This window comes from Thunnus maccoyii, chromosome 1 (assembly GCF_910596095.1).
Source record: "Thunnus maccoyii chromosome 1, fThuMac1.1, whole genome shotgun sequence".
Lineage (NCBI taxonomy): Eukaryota > Metazoa > Chordata > Actinopteri > Scombriformes > Scombridae > Thunnus > Thunnus maccoyii.
Window position 1 is genome coordinate 12243425 of NC_056533.1, and position 17638 is coordinate 12261062.

The 17638-nt window shown below is 40.4% G+C and overlaps 1 protein-coding gene and 1 long non-coding RNA gene across 3 annotated transcripts; one reads left to right on the forward strand and one right to left on the reverse strand.

Annotated features, from left to right (window-relative positions):
* The first annotated feature begins 391 nt into the window (after nt 1–391).
* On the forward strand, nt 392–6154 carry irx6a (iroquois homeobox 6a). Its single transcript, XM_042413068.1, has 6 exons — nt 392–2637; nt 3495–3604; nt 3876–4171; nt 4437–5108; nt 5367–5478; nt 5885–6154. Exons 1-5 carry the CDS (start codon nt 2353–2355, stop codon nt 5471–5473), a joined length of 1470 nt encoding a protein of 489 aa, XP_042269002.1. The 5' UTR covers nt 392–2352; the 3' UTR covers nt 5474–5478; nt 5885–6154.
* Nucleotides 5037–16995, reverse strand: LOC121905705. 2 transcript variants are annotated; one of them, XR_006098457.1, is made up of 3 exons: nt 16878–16995; nt 5325–5494; nt 5037–5124 (listed from the first exon to the last, which is right to left on the reverse strand). It is a non-coding gene; the product is annotated as an uncharacterized LOC121905705 (long non-coding RNA). The 2 variants fall into 2 exon arrangements; XR_006098459.1 differs by lacking the exon at nt 16878–16995 and adding an exon at nt 16695–16822.
* Nucleotides 16996–17638: the final 643 nt, after the last annotated feature.

Genomic DNA, 17638 nt, shown 5'->3' on the forward strand with positions numbered 1-17638 from the left:
GCTTCCACTGTCTTTTTTTTCCAAGCACAGCTCTTCGGATTTCACCTCTAAGGCATATTTTCACTCTGTTACTCGTTGGTTAAACAAGGGCATGTATCCATTTGTTAATTGATACAATTACGCATAACGCGTAATGGTCACGTAGGTCTCCAGGCGCGCATCAATCACTGGTCTATTGACCTGCCAAAAACCCCTCTAACCGTTCCTGCTGGGACTGCCCTTCTCTCTAATAGAGAAAGATAGAAACATCATCTTCATTAACTCCGGGATGGACCTCTGGCCAGAGAGCCAGAGGCGAACAGAGGTCGAGATTAAAAAAAGAGAGAAAAAAAGAGGTGCATATTCAACCAGCTTTAATTATAACAGATAAATACAGATAGATGTAAATAAAATTAGCTGTTTCAAACAACAATCTTTATAAATAGAAAATATTCAGGAATTTTAGTAGTTTGCATGTGTGATTCCAGCCTCGGAAAATAAATAGCCTAAAACATTTTGTTTTTCTGATAAGAGCTTGTGATAACTGAGAATTCGACCAAAACATCTCTAATGTTTCTTTTTCTTAAAATGTATTAAATTGAACAGGGGGTTCTAAATGTTTCAATTTAATAATAACAAACAATAATAAAATTTTCCAACACTTTATCTATGCAAATCGGTGTAGAATTCCATTACAAAAGCGGAACAAGACTGTGTACAGTGCATCTTTAGAAAACCCTGCGTTGGACGTGATTGGCAAAGACATTATTCTATCCTCGGTACCCTGCCGTTCCGGGATTACAGTGACGTCACGCTGATACCCTTGCATGGATGAATGCTAAAGAACTATAGAGCCACAAATAATAGCACAAGCAGAGTCCATATCTTGCAAGTCTTACGTTATCCTTTAAGCCTCCTTCAGCTAACACAACAACATTTTTTTTTTGCTCTTAATGACGCTTAATTTCATTTCTTATCGGGTCCTTGGGGGGGATTATTCATTCATATAAAACAATCTGCAGTTGATGCCAGCCTAAAGTCTCCCTCCTATGAGTGAAGTCATCTATTATTGAGCGAAAGGCCGTGCGTGGAAATGTGTGTAAGACGGTGGATTTGAAGTAGAATTGGTTGCAATCGATCAAGGGTGAGGAATATTGCTGATGGTAACAAAAGAAGCAGCTATGTCTTTCTCGCAATTTGGATACCCTTACAATGCAACTTCACAGGTAAGACACTCTTTATTTTTATATATATTTCTGCTAAGTTTTGTGTACACACACATAAATTGATTTTGTCGCATATTTTCTTTTATTACAACAGCCAGAGTACTTTTCTCTAGTAACAAACATTAATGAATGAGTGACTGATTTGACAGTATTGACAGCTGTTTTCGAGTGGTGCATTTGTTGTTGTTGAACCAAATATCGATATACACTCACCCATGTCCAATTACACTGAATTATGAATGAACTCACGTGTTTTTCTGATGACAATAGAGATGAATGTCACCTATTGCACACTACGATGTGTAAATGGGCTGTAACGCGTGCTGTAGCCTACACATTCGCAAACTTTCTATATAAATTGCAGCGATGTGTTGGATGTTAGACAGTGGATCGTTTTGGGAGACTTTAAAACATAATGAAAGTGATTCATTTACATTTTAAGACAATATTATTGCGTCTAATGACAAGTTCGAAGTGAAAGAAAAAGTTCAAATGGATGAAGGGACAAAAGTTACTATCCTGGCAAAGTTATCACCAAACTTTTAGCTCGATAATGTCGAGTTGAGTAAAATTTAAATCTAACATAAGGTGGTGGTTTAAGGGATATTGACATCACTATAAAGTTTTTCTTTTCTCATGCAGAAATTCTAATTTAAACCATATGATAAACTGGAGAGGGTCACTTTTACGCACGGATCGTGAGCAACTCTTTTCATCTTAATATCCATGATAAAAATATCCATGCGACGTCACTTACTTTCATATACAATAATAAATTAAACATTTTATCCACAATTGGAAAGGGGACAGTGAGGTGATATCGCTTATTGCACTTGTTCACAATGTCAGCTACTTTCTCTCATTCCAGGAATTCTCTGAAAAGTGACTTACCTTGAATTAAGGCAGGTCACAAGTTAAGATAAACACACCTGATTTTTGATCATTTAACTGATGTGCACAAGACACAAACGAAAACAGCCCACATTTTTCACCCGTTTTAAGATTTCAAGAGTCAACACTAGACCGAGCAACTTGTTAAGATGGATATCTTTTTGCAGTGCATCACCCACAGTCACTTCAGAGTTGTCACAGACATCCAGATAAGAGCTGAAACAGCCAATGACCATGTCTATCCACGATTCTCTTCATGCAGTTTTTCGTGTCGGCAAACCCCAGTACGACTTGCTGCGATTCGATTTCCAGGTCGGTCTCTGACGGGACAGGCGGCTCCCAGACCGCCGCTGCCGCCGCCGCCGCCGCCTCCTTCTGCTGCCCGTCCTACGAGAACCGGCTCCTGGCGAGCAGCCGGACGGAGCTGAACGCAGCGCTGGGAATGTACAGCTCTCCCTACGCCGCAGCGGCTGCCGCCACCCAGAACTACGCCAACTACTTCCCCTACAGCACCGACCCATCCGCTATCTACTCCACTCTGGTGGGCTTACTTCAGTCTCATTTGATGCGTAAGGGGGGAGGGGGGCTCAGGCTGATCGATCAACCGGGTTTTGTTGATCAATTTATCGCACACTGCAAACATATCCATCTCGACAAGCCCTTTAATCCAGCATCCAGTCTATTTGCTTCTCCTTCAAAACAAGCAGAAATTCAGTCACTGAGGTGAGGGGAAGTAGCATAGAGGCAATGCAAAGGAACTTGTCTCATTTGGATTAAATTGCATTTTATTAATCAAGTAATCCTCCTCATTCTGTCATGTTTAAAAATGTTGGTACTTGTTTCTCTTCCTGGACGTGCATTTCTAAAAAAAAAAAAAGTGAAATTATTTTACTCCACTACCAGAACTATTCTCTAAGAAAAAGTAAGATTTTTGGAAAAGATAAAGGACTAAATGACTTGTTAAATGGACTATTTGCAGTGCAGCTGAAACTTTACTTTCTTACTTTCATCTTATTTAAAAAAAAAAAAAAAAAAAAAGCTAAATTGGCTGTCCTTAAAAATATTGCACATTATATCTGAAAACTATTATAAAGTAATAAATACAATAAAATAAAAATGAAATCTGTCCATAGATCATTTACAAATTTACAACACATTATAATATAATAAATATAATAATAATATAATAATATAATAAATAAAAACAGACATATTGGTGTCATGTAGGCTATGTAAATGATTTTCGAGCTCCTCTCATTCTTGGTTGGAGTGATATACTTTTTGTTATTTAATTTTCATATATGAGATTTTTTTCTTTCAATCTAAAAGTTAAGAAATAGTCTTGAAGTCAAATCTCAGTATGCAGCAAAGTTATAACCACCTCCTTCTCTTTTACAGAATCCACAGTACGACATCAAGGACAGCACAGGCACTTTACACTCTGGCATCACTCAAACTGCTGCATACTATCCCTACGATCATTCACTGGGCCAGTATCAATACGACAGGTAAGGTCTGCATTCATTTTTTGTCCACTTGTAATTTGAGTTTGAGCAGACCTGCCAAAAAGTATTCTACCACTAATCATTAGAAGCAGCAATTCACTAGAGGAACAGATCAAAGGTCAGGGTGTAACTCCATACTGATACCTGGATGGAGTGAAGCTGTATACATTTCAAACAGCAGGGAGTAAGAGTATAGGATGTCTGATTGAGTATTCTATGATATCCTTCACTAACAGCACTAATGGCCTGTCCCTGTGTACGTGTCCCCCTCCAGATATGGGACAGTAGACTTTAATGGCACAGCCAGAAGAAAGAATGCGACCCGAGAAACCACCAGCACCCTGAAAACATGGTTGTATGAGCACCGCAAGAACCCCTACCCCACCAAGGGAGAGAAGATCATGTTGGCCATCATCACCAAAATGACCCTCACCCAAGTGTCCACCTGGTTCGCCAACGCCAGGAGGAGGCTAAAGAAGGAGAACAAGATGACCTGGTCGCCAAAGAATAAGGCCGGCGATGACAGGAAGGATGACATTAACAAGAGCGATCAAGAATGTGTCACCAAAGGTAATCATCTGTTTACTATTTGATGTTAAAAAAAGGTCCAACTATTTGCTGAATCAGTGTTCAACTAAAAATATGGTTACTTCCTCTCTGCATCTGAGAATTACACTACATTTATAGAAATATAGATCCCATTCATTTGGACCAATGGGTCACAAAGTAGGCTCTAGGGTAGAAAGTAAAGTTTTCTGAACAAACTGTGTCCCTATACAATTATAAGACAACTCTTAAATCAGTGTTACTTAAAAATCTCCTTTCACCCATGCAGATTCTAGTGATTGCAGGGAAGAGAAGGACTTGCATCTGAGTGATCTGGAGGACATGGACAATGATGACTGTGACAAACTGGACAGTGACTGTGAAAAAGTGGGTGCAGATGAGCAGGACATCCAGAGGGCCATGGCGGTAGCTGGAGCCCCTCAAAAGAGAGACTGCAGCTCTGAGCTGCACCTGAGTTTAACTAACAACTTCCACACATTCCCCTGCGCCATCAAGGGTGTGACCACTCTGCCTCCTCTCCCATCTGACTTCCTGGATCCTGTAGTGTCCAAGGCCCCCTCTTCGACCGGCTCTACAGGAACGTTGTCACTGTCTCACTTTGAAGCATCAGATAAGCCGCGGATTTGGTCTCTGGCTCGTACGGCGGCTTCGGGTGTCATCTTGAGCCCTCATCATGGCTCTGAGCAGAGGACAGGCAACTCGACCGGGGACTGCCAGCTCCAGAGCACCAGGCTTACCGGGGCTCCTACTGGTCAGTGCGGGAGCATGAGAGGCCTCCATGAATCAAGCAGTGTCACCAATGCTGAGAACCCCTTCCCTGAAGGCTCCTCTTTGCGCTCAAAAGTCTATGGCACTGGCAACTACAGTCACAAGGGCCTCCAACTACACTGTTCGTCCTACGCTGCACTCCCAGACACATGCCAGTACTCCTCCATTGACGGTATGTCATTTTTTACCTGCAATGTTTAACATAAATGGGTGTTTAATTTGTCTTGTCATATAGAGAGATGAGCATACAGTAATTTACATTGTCTAATACATTAAGGCACACCGGCGTTGCCAAATATGTTACAAGCATTTTGCCACATGTTTTTGGATATTTGAAGAGAACATTTTTAAGGCTAAGAAGTGAAAGATACTTTCTGCCAACTTGCACCTGGGGAAAGTGTCTTAGATATGCTTTTATCTGGGTGTGCAGGATTCTCTGGCGGCAAAGCAGAGACACAGTCGTCTGACCTCAGCGAAGCCTGTGGGACCGTGCAGGATGACAAGGTCACTGCATTCAGACCAGTGATGAAGAGGTGAAGCAGGTGAGTCTGCACCGAACTGGAAGAAACCAGAGACACACACACACACACACACACACACACACAGACACAACACAAGGCACAGAACAACACCATCAAATACCCACAGTTGAACAGGGATACAAACTCTTAAGCATGCTGACTCACTTTTTGTTAAATATGTGTTACTAATTTTGTTTTTTTTAATAAATTATTGATTGCAAAATGATACCTGGCTGGTTACAGATGTGCATGATGTCAAGAATAATTTATAATCACCATCAAAATATGAAACAGAAAAACATTAAGATTAATTTTGCAATCAACTTGCCTGAATATTACCTTTTTTGAAAATAAATCCCTTCAGGCAACTTATTTCTTCTCATTTTAGGAGATGATTTTAATTCTTGCTTTCCTTTCCCCCCTCTAGATTGCAGGAGACGGTACCACAATAAATAATGGGACATTTATTATGCACTAAAGGACACACTGGCCGAGTAGCGGCCTCAATACGACACGTGGGAGCTACCTGGCGCTGCTGCAGTGAGAGCTGTCAAACTGTGGACGTGGCTATCATTTTGCACAACATTGTTTTTATGGTGTTAAAGACTTTATGCAAAAATTTTAGATGCAAAAGTATGAGAATGGCCAGGTAAAAACGGCCGAATTTGTGTATGGCAATCGTGTAGTGTAGCAAACCTATTTATTTATCTATGTATTTATTTATTTTTTTTGGTATCTCGTCTGTTTGTTTGTTTGTTTGTTTAATGTGTTTATTGGTTGAATTCGTATCTCCTTTAAGTATTTTGTTAAATGTTACGTTTTACTGTGGCTTCGTGTCATTTTGCCTGATGTAAAAGAGAAAAGCTTGTCGGACATTAAGTTGACTATAAAAAAAAAAAGGACTGGATCCCCTGTGTTGCGCGTGGACTTGGAGAAATTTGTCATTGTGTTCAAAATGTGAGCTTATTCTGTGTTTGCCATTCATGACATTTTTCTAAGAATACATTTTTTTTCCAAGATCTTTCCTTCTCTGTGTCAATGTTATTTGTAGAGCTGACCGTCCAATCGGCCAATTAAAACAGTTGAGAATGTACATTTGATCAAAGTTTACCATCTTGACTCGAGGCATGAAGCCGGAGCGCTGGTAGAGGGTCATAATTCACAAGAGGACGTGAGTGCAATCCACAAGTTGTGGAAGAAAGGGGACATCATCTCTCTATTGTCTGCATCTAATCAGAAGTGGCATCAAACACTTTGTTACTGTTCAGGCTAAGCAACGAGGCAGGAACATAGGATGAATGCTGCTTTGTCCCCTGTGTAGAGAGACGCTGCACTAACTTAACATTGTGTTAATTAAAAGGTCATTTGTAGGATCAAACCCAGAGGAGAAATTCACATGGTCCATCAAAGTCCCTTTGATTCGGCTGTTTTGCCTATAGTCCATCTCGTTATGGACTAACTCTTCTGACTCTACAGACAGCTGTAATAAGATGATCACTGTACTCCATGATGCGTTAGGACGGTCTTAAAAACTTTTTGATCCTCACATTTCAAACTTTTACAATCAAATAGCCTAGTTCCGTGGTAAACGACAAAGAGTGCAGTCCAAACTAATTGCTGTTGAGATATTGGTTTTGACGCACTATTCTGCTGCGTAATCTTCAAAAAGTAATATTTAACATGACAAGTCTCTGAAACTTATTTTACTTTACAGATCAATCTGCACAGTGAAGCACTGAACAGTTTGACAGTATAAAACAAAAAAGAAGGGAAATATGTTTTTTTTACCCATTCGTGATATAATTTAAATTCTTCAATAATTGCATTAAATCAATAATTTCCCGGGTAGTGAAGTTAAGGATTATTCTGTTTTGTTTCTGACTTGATTCCTGAAAGCAGTGAATTATTACATCAGCAGATTTTCCTTCAATAACACAGGCACAGATTTAGATTTTATGACTAAATTTGATTCCAGACCACCGCACAAACAATACCTGCAAACAGTCCACAGGCTCATAAAACGTCGTTTGAGGTCGTATTTGTGGGATTATGCTTGTAATAAAAGTCTTTTCCGTATTAGGGCAATTCAGGCTCAACTCAGAGGCGCTGTGGTCATCCTACGTGCCCTTGGCCAATGGCGAAGCTGTTAGTAATGCACGGAGCCTGGTAAATCCAGGAAAATCTACATGATGAGGATGAGGAAGGTCAGGAATAATAACTTAGGCCTATTTAGATTTTTTCCAGTTCAATTTTTCCTTCTATATTAATCTGAGACCTAGCAAATGATCTGCGTGAGGCTTAAGGCAAAAACAAGTACATTTTTACTATTTGCTATAAAATTTAAAATAGCCAATTTAAATATAAACATGGGTGATTAACATTTTACTATCACAAGCAATAAAGGGGACACCCTTTACATGAGAGTGACATATTTTCAACTGAAGGTCTCCTGTGGAAGACATAATAGGACATTTTAGGAGATGAATGCATTCATTTGCTTACAGTAACACTGTGGAATAATTAAGAATAAAATAGGTGGGAACAAAATGTTCAGCAAGATGTGTGGAGGAAAAAAGGAACCACTTCCCTCCATCTAATGTGAGGCAGGAATGACAGCTCTTGGTATGAAGTTTCTACTATAACTAGAACGTCTGTTAATCACACGCTGCTAACGGGGAGCTCTCTGTTCCCCCTCTCAGCAGTAATCAGTCATGACGCCTCATGCGTTGCTCTTTACATTAAAGTGTAGGGTCGGAGTGTATCAAATATTTACAAGCGAATTTAATTCAATCGGAGGCCGTAAAGAAAAGCAGCCTTATGCTATTGAAGGTAATGATGCGTGCGCAATGGGATTACCACCATGGCAATGTACCTGTGGGAAAGCATCGATAATGGTCATGATGGGCTCATATAGCAGCGTATGCCTGAAACAGCTAACAGGTCAATTAGTCTGTCCTAAACACAGTGTTTTACATAAGGCTAAAGCAGCTGCACAGAGGACAGACACATAAGCCAGCTGTAAATGGAAGCTGATGTGGATGCAATGAATCAGAAACTACATTCAGACTGCCACATTGCATATAGGAAGAATGTATAGTATCGGTGGGCAAGTACCAACATTTAAATGAATAACATAAAATGAGACCTTCCAGTCAAAGGTCAATAGACAGATCTGTAACATAATTTTGGTGTTATTGCTGGTGGTGGAGACAGGGGGAGGGGACATTTTGTTTGTCTGACATCTCTAATCTGAGGCGAGACATGGAATCTGTGGCAAACTACAATGTTACAGGATAATAAGTTGCTTAGGTAGCCTATATATGGACAACTAAACTAATACACGCTTTCCTCTCGGTAAATTACATTTTTCATTAGGGAGGGGGGGAATGGTGGGTGCCTGTGAGAGCATGTTTACATAATCCAAAACAGATTTTAGATAATCTGTGAATGAGGCACAAATATGCAAAAAGAAAAACAAGCTGGGGTAAACATGAATACTTAAATAGGTTTGACAGTATTAATCTGTGTCCACCCCCTTGTATGAAATCTGATTGGGTCTTTACACACATATGTATGTTATTATCAAACACCTCCATAAGTGTACATTCAATCTAACCCCCACCCCTCTATTGTCATGGATCATTGATCTTTTCTGGGTCTGTCTGCTGCTTGCACCCTGTGCTCTTTTCAAGTCAAGGGGCCAGATGACTTTCAGAAATTACATTTGTTCTGTTAAGTCAAGTGTATAGGTTTGAAACACTTATATAAACAAACAGAATTATAATTTCCAGCATGTTTATTTAAGGTAATGTTACGATCATCTCAAAAGCTTGCCATGTTTCAACTCACTTTGTGATCAGGCATGGAGAGAATAAATATATTTCCTCTTTCTTCATGCCAAGCATTGCTTCTCAGTCTGGTGTTGCTTGCCTAGTCTTGTCTAGTCTGCTTGCCATTTCTCTATAGTAATGTTTTCTTTAATTTCAGTGTTGTAGGTCACCTAAAAAGTAGAGTTTTAATATATAAATGCTGTACAATACAAGGCAGAGAATGACATTAATATTACTGATCATTTCTTTCTCCATGATAGCCTTTCAGTCTCTCATGAAGCAGTGGCAATCAGTGATTATGAAACACAAGCCTTTCAATAGTCTTAAATAAATGACACTGTGCTGTAACATGAAATGTACAGGATGTTCCATACATGCCTCCAGGGGTTTTTGAAGCACATTCATTTGCCAAGGCAGTGTCAAATGAGTTTAAAATCATAACAAGGATACTTTGAATGGTTCATAAGCAAAATTTTAAGAATTTAGGCATGAAATCTTTACTTTCTCTGAATATCAGACTAAAATATTTACTTTGTGATAGAGACGGCTTTTTGTACCTCAACCTTTTTTCTGGACCACAGAAAACTATGTGTGAATTTTAGCACTTCTAGGTTCAAGGACAACTCTGTCAAATCATCCACATGAATATAATTTTTGACAGCTGAAATGTCTGGGAGCAATAAATGCAGTGAGCAGTTATTTAGAGATACACTTGTTAAAAGGGGTTTCACTTTTTCTTCTAGAGCCGCAAATAGACGAGTGTCAGTTGCCTAGATGCAACTTCAAATGTAAAATAAACCTGGACTGCATGCTTGAAAGTAATGGTAAGATAAACAAAAGAAATCCCATCCCTAATGTGAGTTGGAGGTAAGCCTAATGTCCTGAGTGGAGTTAAGTATCCAAACATCACATGTGCTTGTTTTACACATTTATTAGTTTTTTATTGAGTTTTCACTTAACCAGGGTCACAGAGGGGCTGAGACTAGTTTAAAAATTGACTGTTACTTTGGTATATTGTGCGGTATAATGCTGTGGGTCAACAAGGGGTTAACTTCTGTCAAAGCGGTGTCAGAAACATCCATCACATGTTCACTTTAGATTTAGGCCCCCCTCTTAATGAGCATGTGCCTGCAATGTAAAAGAATCTGAATTATTTTGACACGATAGCAATGGCCTCTTCGTATAAATAGGAGGCATAACAACAACAACAACATCATCTCGAACAATAATTTGCCCTCTAGTCTGACAAAAGGGCCAGCATGGAGGTGCCATTTGATGTGTCCCACGCTGGGCAACTAAGGCTCATAAAACAAACTCTTTGTACCAATGGCTTAGAGTTCAGATGAGGGGGACAATATACACACTTCATTACATTTTGTCAAAAGGCGCAATGAAATGTGTGTGGGACATTGTTTCTGTGCATGTCTCCCTCCATGGAATTTCTGATTGCCGATGTTGCTACAAGGTCTCCGCTAATGAGTTTTGTCAAAGACAATTATGGACTTAGTGGAATGGCCAGAGAGGGGATGAAAAGCTGGCTTTGTATGGTTTGGGTAGATGTTGCATTGTGACCCCTGCTTCTTTCTATACCCTGTGTTTGACCTGAACTTCATGTCCGAAAAATCCAGGCCTCTGTTTCATCATCAGTGCTGTTCTTGAGGCAGACCGATCTACTCCAGCACCTCTACCCTTTTCATACATGTCCCCAACCTGATGCCAATATACCAGGCTGGAGAATGGCACAAAGTGATGTTAGTGTGCTGCCATTTCCCAGGGCCTTGTTTCTTTTGCAGACCTCAGTTCCTTTACGGTCAGGTATCAGAGTCTCATCTAGCCTGTTGAGTAATAAAATTTGGTGTCTCTTTTTCGCCTTCCATCTCAGTTCACTGACAAACTGTTGATGCTTAATTGTGAATGGGGATGGTTAGCTCCTAGCTTAAGTGATATTATGAAGGTGAGAGTCACACTGTAACAAAGCTTTAAATCTTTGCTTTCATGGCCTCTGCCGTTTGCCCAGTGCACTCTCCCCTGGTGTCAATTCGACTGCTAAACCAGAGGGCAAGGTCAATCTCACTCCTTGGACCATCTGTAACTACTGGAAGGAGTGCAAATGGAACTCTGGGGATAGCATGATTTAGGATTGCCATGTTTACTTTGAACGCATACAGAAATAAGCAGGTCAAGAAGCCCCACTCAGACAATAAAAGGCAAACCCACAAGGAAACACAATGAAGTAAATCGTACTGAATACCAGCACGAGAAGAGCTTTTATTTGTGGCCTGAATCCCAGCATTGTACCCATGCAGTGCTAAACTGTGTGCACTCTTGTTCCTGTTATCTTGTTTGTTCTTTTATGTTTGTCTGCCGGACTGGCAGTTTTTTGTTGCTGACCTCAGGTTGGCGTCATCAACATCAGAATAATCTTCTGTGCCATTTTAATGCGCTTTAATAATCCCCTGCATCTCATTTTTAATCTTGCTCTCTCCTTCTGTTTTTCTTCTCCTTTATGTTGGGCATCTGTTGGCCTTTAATTCCTGCTGTTGAGTTTCTATTTGACTTTTAGACGAGGTGTATAATGTCATGACCTGACCACAAAATGTGTATAAATCCGAAATTCTGCAGTCACTACAAGCAATGTAACTCGTCAGTTTAAAAAACTCAAGTTGTGAAATGTATCACCCCTCGTATGCAATTCTATGAATCACATGAAAGAGGAGGCAGAGCTCATGTGACTGAATGAAGCAGTGTATTGACACTGAAATAACATGGATGGACATTTTTGGCTGAGGTGGTGAAAGGGAATATAAATTCACCTTTAACTCTCACTGCCTAAGTTCATTTCACACCTCAGTCATGATTTCTGCTATAAGTGAACTTTGATTTTTTTTAAAAAAAAATCATATTATTTTAACTTAAAGATATCACTCACCTCTTGTAGTACCTTATTTAGTTTTACTTTCCCCAAATGTTATGATTGAGTCTGAGCTGTTCTAATTAATTCCTGTAGGCAGCAATTTCCACCAGACAAGCTCCGATGAACCCATTGCATGTTACCTGTTCAACACCCAACGACAGACAGACAAAGTTAGCAAGAGAGTGAGAAAAATTTCCCATCTAGCATTTAAAGTACCAGATATTTTCCTGGAAGTAGGCGGAAACAAAAAAGAGAGCTAAAAGTAGAGTAACTATTGGACTTAGAACTCCAAATTAAAAATTATTTGGCTGCATGTTTGCTGGTTTAATAGTTTAATAGTCTGGCATATGGTTGTCTAAATTGTCAGCTTGTTTATATGTTTTTTGTGCCCTCTAGTGGCTGAAAGTTATTCAATTCAGCTTTAACCTAACTTTAAGCAAATTGTTTTAGATACTTAACCTGTGGCAGATTTGATATGTTTTGTGCTGTTCTGCACAGGTATAGTGTGAATCAGTTTTCTTGTAAAATACAATGTGAGCATTGTCTGATAATGTCGAAATGGCAATGGACAATGAAGCTAATGCTGCTAAATATGTTTCAGGGGTACGTTTATATAAAGTTCTAGTAATAGGACAGAATGTTCCACAGTTTTTTCTTGTTTGTTTAGAGGAACAATCAAAATCCATAATTGTAGTATGGTGCCCCATGTTTAAACATAGTTCTCTCACTTTTTATGGTCTCAGGTTTTTACACAAGATTTGAAAATATTATAATTTTTGTTTGCAAGAGTTCGCAGGAAGTTACTTTGCTTAGAAAAACTCAGATCTATCTTCAACGCCATGTGTAGACCCACACAGACACACAATTTAGTTCACCACCATATAAATCTCTGTGTATTTCACAGTACAACAGAGTTTTTAAACTGGTATCAGGTTTGACAGTCCCGCGCTGGCCGGACGAATGCATACTGCACATGCTCTATGGGCAGAGCATGCACACTACAGACTTCCGCCGGCAGAGCCAGATAACTCCACCATTTTACAGCTGCAACAATAGCGGCAGAGCAGGCTATGGTGGAGCCTATGACGTAAGCATGTGTTGACAGTGTTTTTGTAAGTACTCTCACTGCCAGAAGGGGGAGACAAACGTCCCGCACTCCAGCTTTAAATTTTATGGAATTGTATAGGTGACAGCCTCCTGAACAGTTCACTTGGGCTGCAGACAGCAACTGTGTTCAGCAACAGTATTCGGCAAAGCAACAGCAGCACTATCAATTCTCTTCAATTTATGTCTCCAATTACCTGAGTTCAGCCTGTGCCAACACCACTGCAGATTTGACAGATGAAGTCCAGCATGTGAAGCCAGCAGCGTGTCTCTCTTGGAGACTCTACACCTGACAAGTTTTTTCCCCTTCTTCACAGATATGCAGCACAATGAGTAGCAGTAGCAGTAACACCTATAATGAACAGCCTCCTCCACCTGAACACAGAGTATTTCCACTACATTAGTTTCATTGGCATCATGCGGGCAGGAGGAAAACTCACAGCAGGGCTGTGTAACAGTATGGTGTCGACAGCACTCTTCTCCACTGGGCTCTGCTTGGGGGTCTGCCTCTCTGTGTGAAGCTCCTGTGTAGGATTAGACACTGGTGTGCAAGTCAAATGGTTGCTAGCTCTAATGGAGTCTCCACACCTGCCTGATGTCTACATCAGCTCTGCTTACTGTTACTCATGGCCCTCATATATCAAGCAGACACACCAAGGAATGTAGAGGCATTTCCAAGAACAGTATCTCCATGATTATAGAACATATCATTTCTTTGACAATGGTGACCTCAAAAACCTAAAATTACAGAAGTGCACTTTGAAGCAATTATGTCATGTTGAATACCAACAGAAGGCTCTTGATCAAAAACAAAAGTAATTTACAACATTGGAGAAAGCCGTATGGCCTGTAAATCAAATGACATCCTTTAAATATGTTGTACGGAGGCCATGAAATGTGAAAAACGGCTTTGTTTATCACAAACAAGCTGAATGGGCTCTCATCAAGCAACATCAATGAATGGGCCGTAAAGCACCCCATAGCAATCAAGTGGGGCAGCTGAAAACAAGGAGTTGTTGTTGTGGTGGCATGCCAGTCATGATGCGGCTTTGATACAGCAGAGCAATAAGAGGCATCAAAGAGGGGTAGTCCTAACACGCTCCACATTCTACAGCAGCAAGGTAAACAGCTGAGGGGAGAGGAGGAGAAGGGGAGGAGGGAGCAGTGGAGGGAGGTGACACAGACGCACAGACCACACATTTTCAAAGTTCACCCTTAAACACACTACGCTCATAAAAGTACAGGTCCCATTATTCACGGGTGGGATTTCTCTCTCTCTCGTATAGCACGCAGGCAAACAGCCCAAACCCCCGAGCTGTGTCAAATGATGGAGCATCATAATTACGCCCTTTTTATTGGCCATCTTATTCCAGCTATGACTGATGCAGCTCCCAACCCTAAGTGTTTCCATTTGCACTTTCATGTGGCAAACGAGCAGAGAAGCCACGGCTCGCCTGCCTTTCAAAGGTGGGCTGACAAATATTTATGGCCTGACGTGAAGTCACTTTTAATCAGGGCTGGTGACCTGTTCCTGAGGAATCTGGCCGCTGGAACATGCTTATCTCCTCCGTAATAAATGAGCCTTCAAAGGGCCCACTGTGCTTGCATTATGTGGTTGTCTAAAAATAATAACTGACACATTTCTTTAGAATCACTCATAATCAAGAACCCCAAGGAGGCAAATGCAGATCCCTGCTGTAAAATGGCAGAAATAAATCAATGACCTCCCTCTACTGGTCAGAGGCCAAACTACAGTAAAGTGAATTACCAGCCCTCAGTCTCGCTTTTGTGACCCGGGGGAGAAAAATGCAAGTAAGGTGAGTTGTGGTTTGGCAAGGAAATATTCAGTTAACATAAAATGTTCTACATAATTTCTGTTATTTAGATAACTACATATTTAGAATATTAAATATGTTTCATGTGTCCTTTTAGATAAATTTAAGTTAAAACAAATTACATATGGCACTGGAGGAACCAGAATGAAAACTGATATATTACATTTAAAGGACAAATTATCCACATCCTGTGAATCTAAATCCCTTTAAAACTTATGGATAACTTGTATTACCTAGCCCAAGTCAAAAGTAAAAACCAGTCCTATCCATTTTTAAAATATGCTGTAAATCCTCTATATATTACTGTGGGCAGCTGAAGAAGTGATGAATGGCAAAGGAAGCCAAGAAGAGATCTGTTGATGAAGTACTATTAATAGAAATTACCTCAAACTTCCAGACTTCATATCCAGCATGTACTGTAATCCTTTGCTTTGGTTTAACTTCTTCACTATTGTCCCCTTCTGTAATCCTGCACTATGTTTTATGCTGTCTAGTTTGAAATCTAGATTTATGACACCAATATGTTCTTTTCCATGCTTTAACAGCCTATAAGGCATTATGTGAGGGCTCCCTTAGTGAAAACAGATATTTTCCTCCATATTAGGAGTTATGGGGAGAGTGATCCTTAAAAATGAAAGCCATAAATCATTTCCCTCCACGATTATACCATTAACAGGAGCATGGTTTTGTCGTTTAGGTCATGCGAGCATGGAGCAATGTGTGCTCCCCTTTGCCAATGAGAGGGGAGGCGTTGTGAGAGCTGAGTTTGTGTTGGTGGTCCTGTGTTAGTACTTCAGCTTTCTTAGCCTGATCACTGTAGACGTTATCCGCATCTGCTCTGGATTTCGCCTTTCTTTTTTCCCCCGTCTTCCAATTGGAGTTTCTATATTGGGCCTCGTTGTGGTCTTCCAGAGAGACCCCACGACAAACTGTCGAAGTATTTTGCACTCTGCAAAAGGCACCGGATGCCAGCAGAGTACATATTAAATTTGTTACTAATTTTAAACTTGGCATGGTGGACCACGTAGCTGCCACTAGCTCACTGGAAGCAGGCGGGTTCAGCCCCACTGCGACCACAACCACAATACAAACAAAGCATATGGAACAGCAGCTCCCAGTGTACTACTGACAGTAAATGTTTAGAAAAGGAACTTTTAAAAATAACCCAGTGTAATAGAATTAGTGGGAGAGAGGCGCCTGGCAGCATGTTTTCTCCTTTTTTGACTCCTGCACCAGATTAAAATAATAGTTTCAGAAGCATAACCAAAACTAAGAAACGGATGAGGCTGCTTTTGTGTTTTCAAGATCATTCTTATGAGCTGCCTGTGGCTGGGAAATACGCAGGCTTCTTTTTTTTCATCCTTTGTTTTTTATTCCAAACCTTCCCAAGAGAACACTTCAATCAAAATTTAATATCTTCTTGAGCAATATGCATGCAATAGTAGTAAATGGCAGTGAATAAGGTGTTAAATAAAAGCTGTCAAAACACAAATACTGCCCTGTTTCTTTCTTTACACCAGAGGCATGGGAACTTGGACACAGTTCATTTCCTACCTCGTCCAGCAGCAGAGAGTTGAGCTGTAGCCATGGAGTGTTCATTGTCAGTGTGAAATCACTGCTATTAGCACCCAACACAGATCCATTTGGGTTTTGATCTGCAGCTTTTGGTGACAAGGTTGCAAACTTTGTTTCATAGGTGCATGTCTGTGTGTGACTATTTGACAGTGTGAAACTCACTGTGATATTCTCTGGTTTCTCTCAGCTTTTCCCTCCAGTTCATGCCTATTGTCTAAGTGGCTGTGTTCAACAGGATGTCGTCGCTGGCCTCAGCTGCATCTGTCACCCATGGAACTGCAGTGACCTCTAGAGACAGTTCTCTTCACATACAGTGTGGAGGAAACCTGAGGTGTTTTGACACAAATCAGGCGAGGTGATAGTGTGTGTGTAAACACAGGCAAGTTGAGACTGCGGATGGCTCGGGGGCCAAGCCCGGATGCATCAGACTGACACTAACATTATAACAGAATCGCACACACACACACACATCATTAAAAGTGCATACCAACACTCACAAGCACTCGCACAGTCAAACAAACACAAACAGACGAGACCCTGGGCCACCCTGCAGATCACCCTGATCAGAGTGAGAGCCGTGTCTTCTCTGATCTAATATGTTTAGCAAACATTCATTTATTCTCCCCAATCAATAACACAGAGCAGCATGTGTTTATGACTCTGCCTTTACTCACTCAGTTCATCTGCAGTTCATCTGAGCTGAAACACTGGTCTACTCTCACTCAACCCTCACTCTATCTCTCTATCTTTCCCTTTCCATCACACAATCATACCCATTTTATTATTCGCATTTTTAATGTTTTGCAGATAAACTTGCATTGCAACATTAAAACCAATAATAAGAAATGTCTGGAGTCATATGGATAAAAAAAGGGGTAAATAAACCTAATTTCTATTTCATATTTTCAGGACAAACATGTCTA

Coding starts and splice junctions, on each gene's coding strand:
- irx6a (XM_042413068.1), top strand. CDS start 2,353: ATGCAGTTTTTCGTGTCGGCAAACCCCAGTACGACTTGCTGCGATTCG. Junction 2,638..3,494: donor CCGCTATCTACTCCACTCTG/GTGGGCTTACTT, acceptor TCTCTTTTACAG/AATCCACAGTACGACATCAA. Junction 5,109..5,366: donor CCAGTACTCCTCCATTGACG/GTATGTCATTTT, acceptor CTGGGTGTGCAG/GATTCTCTGGCGGCAAAGCA.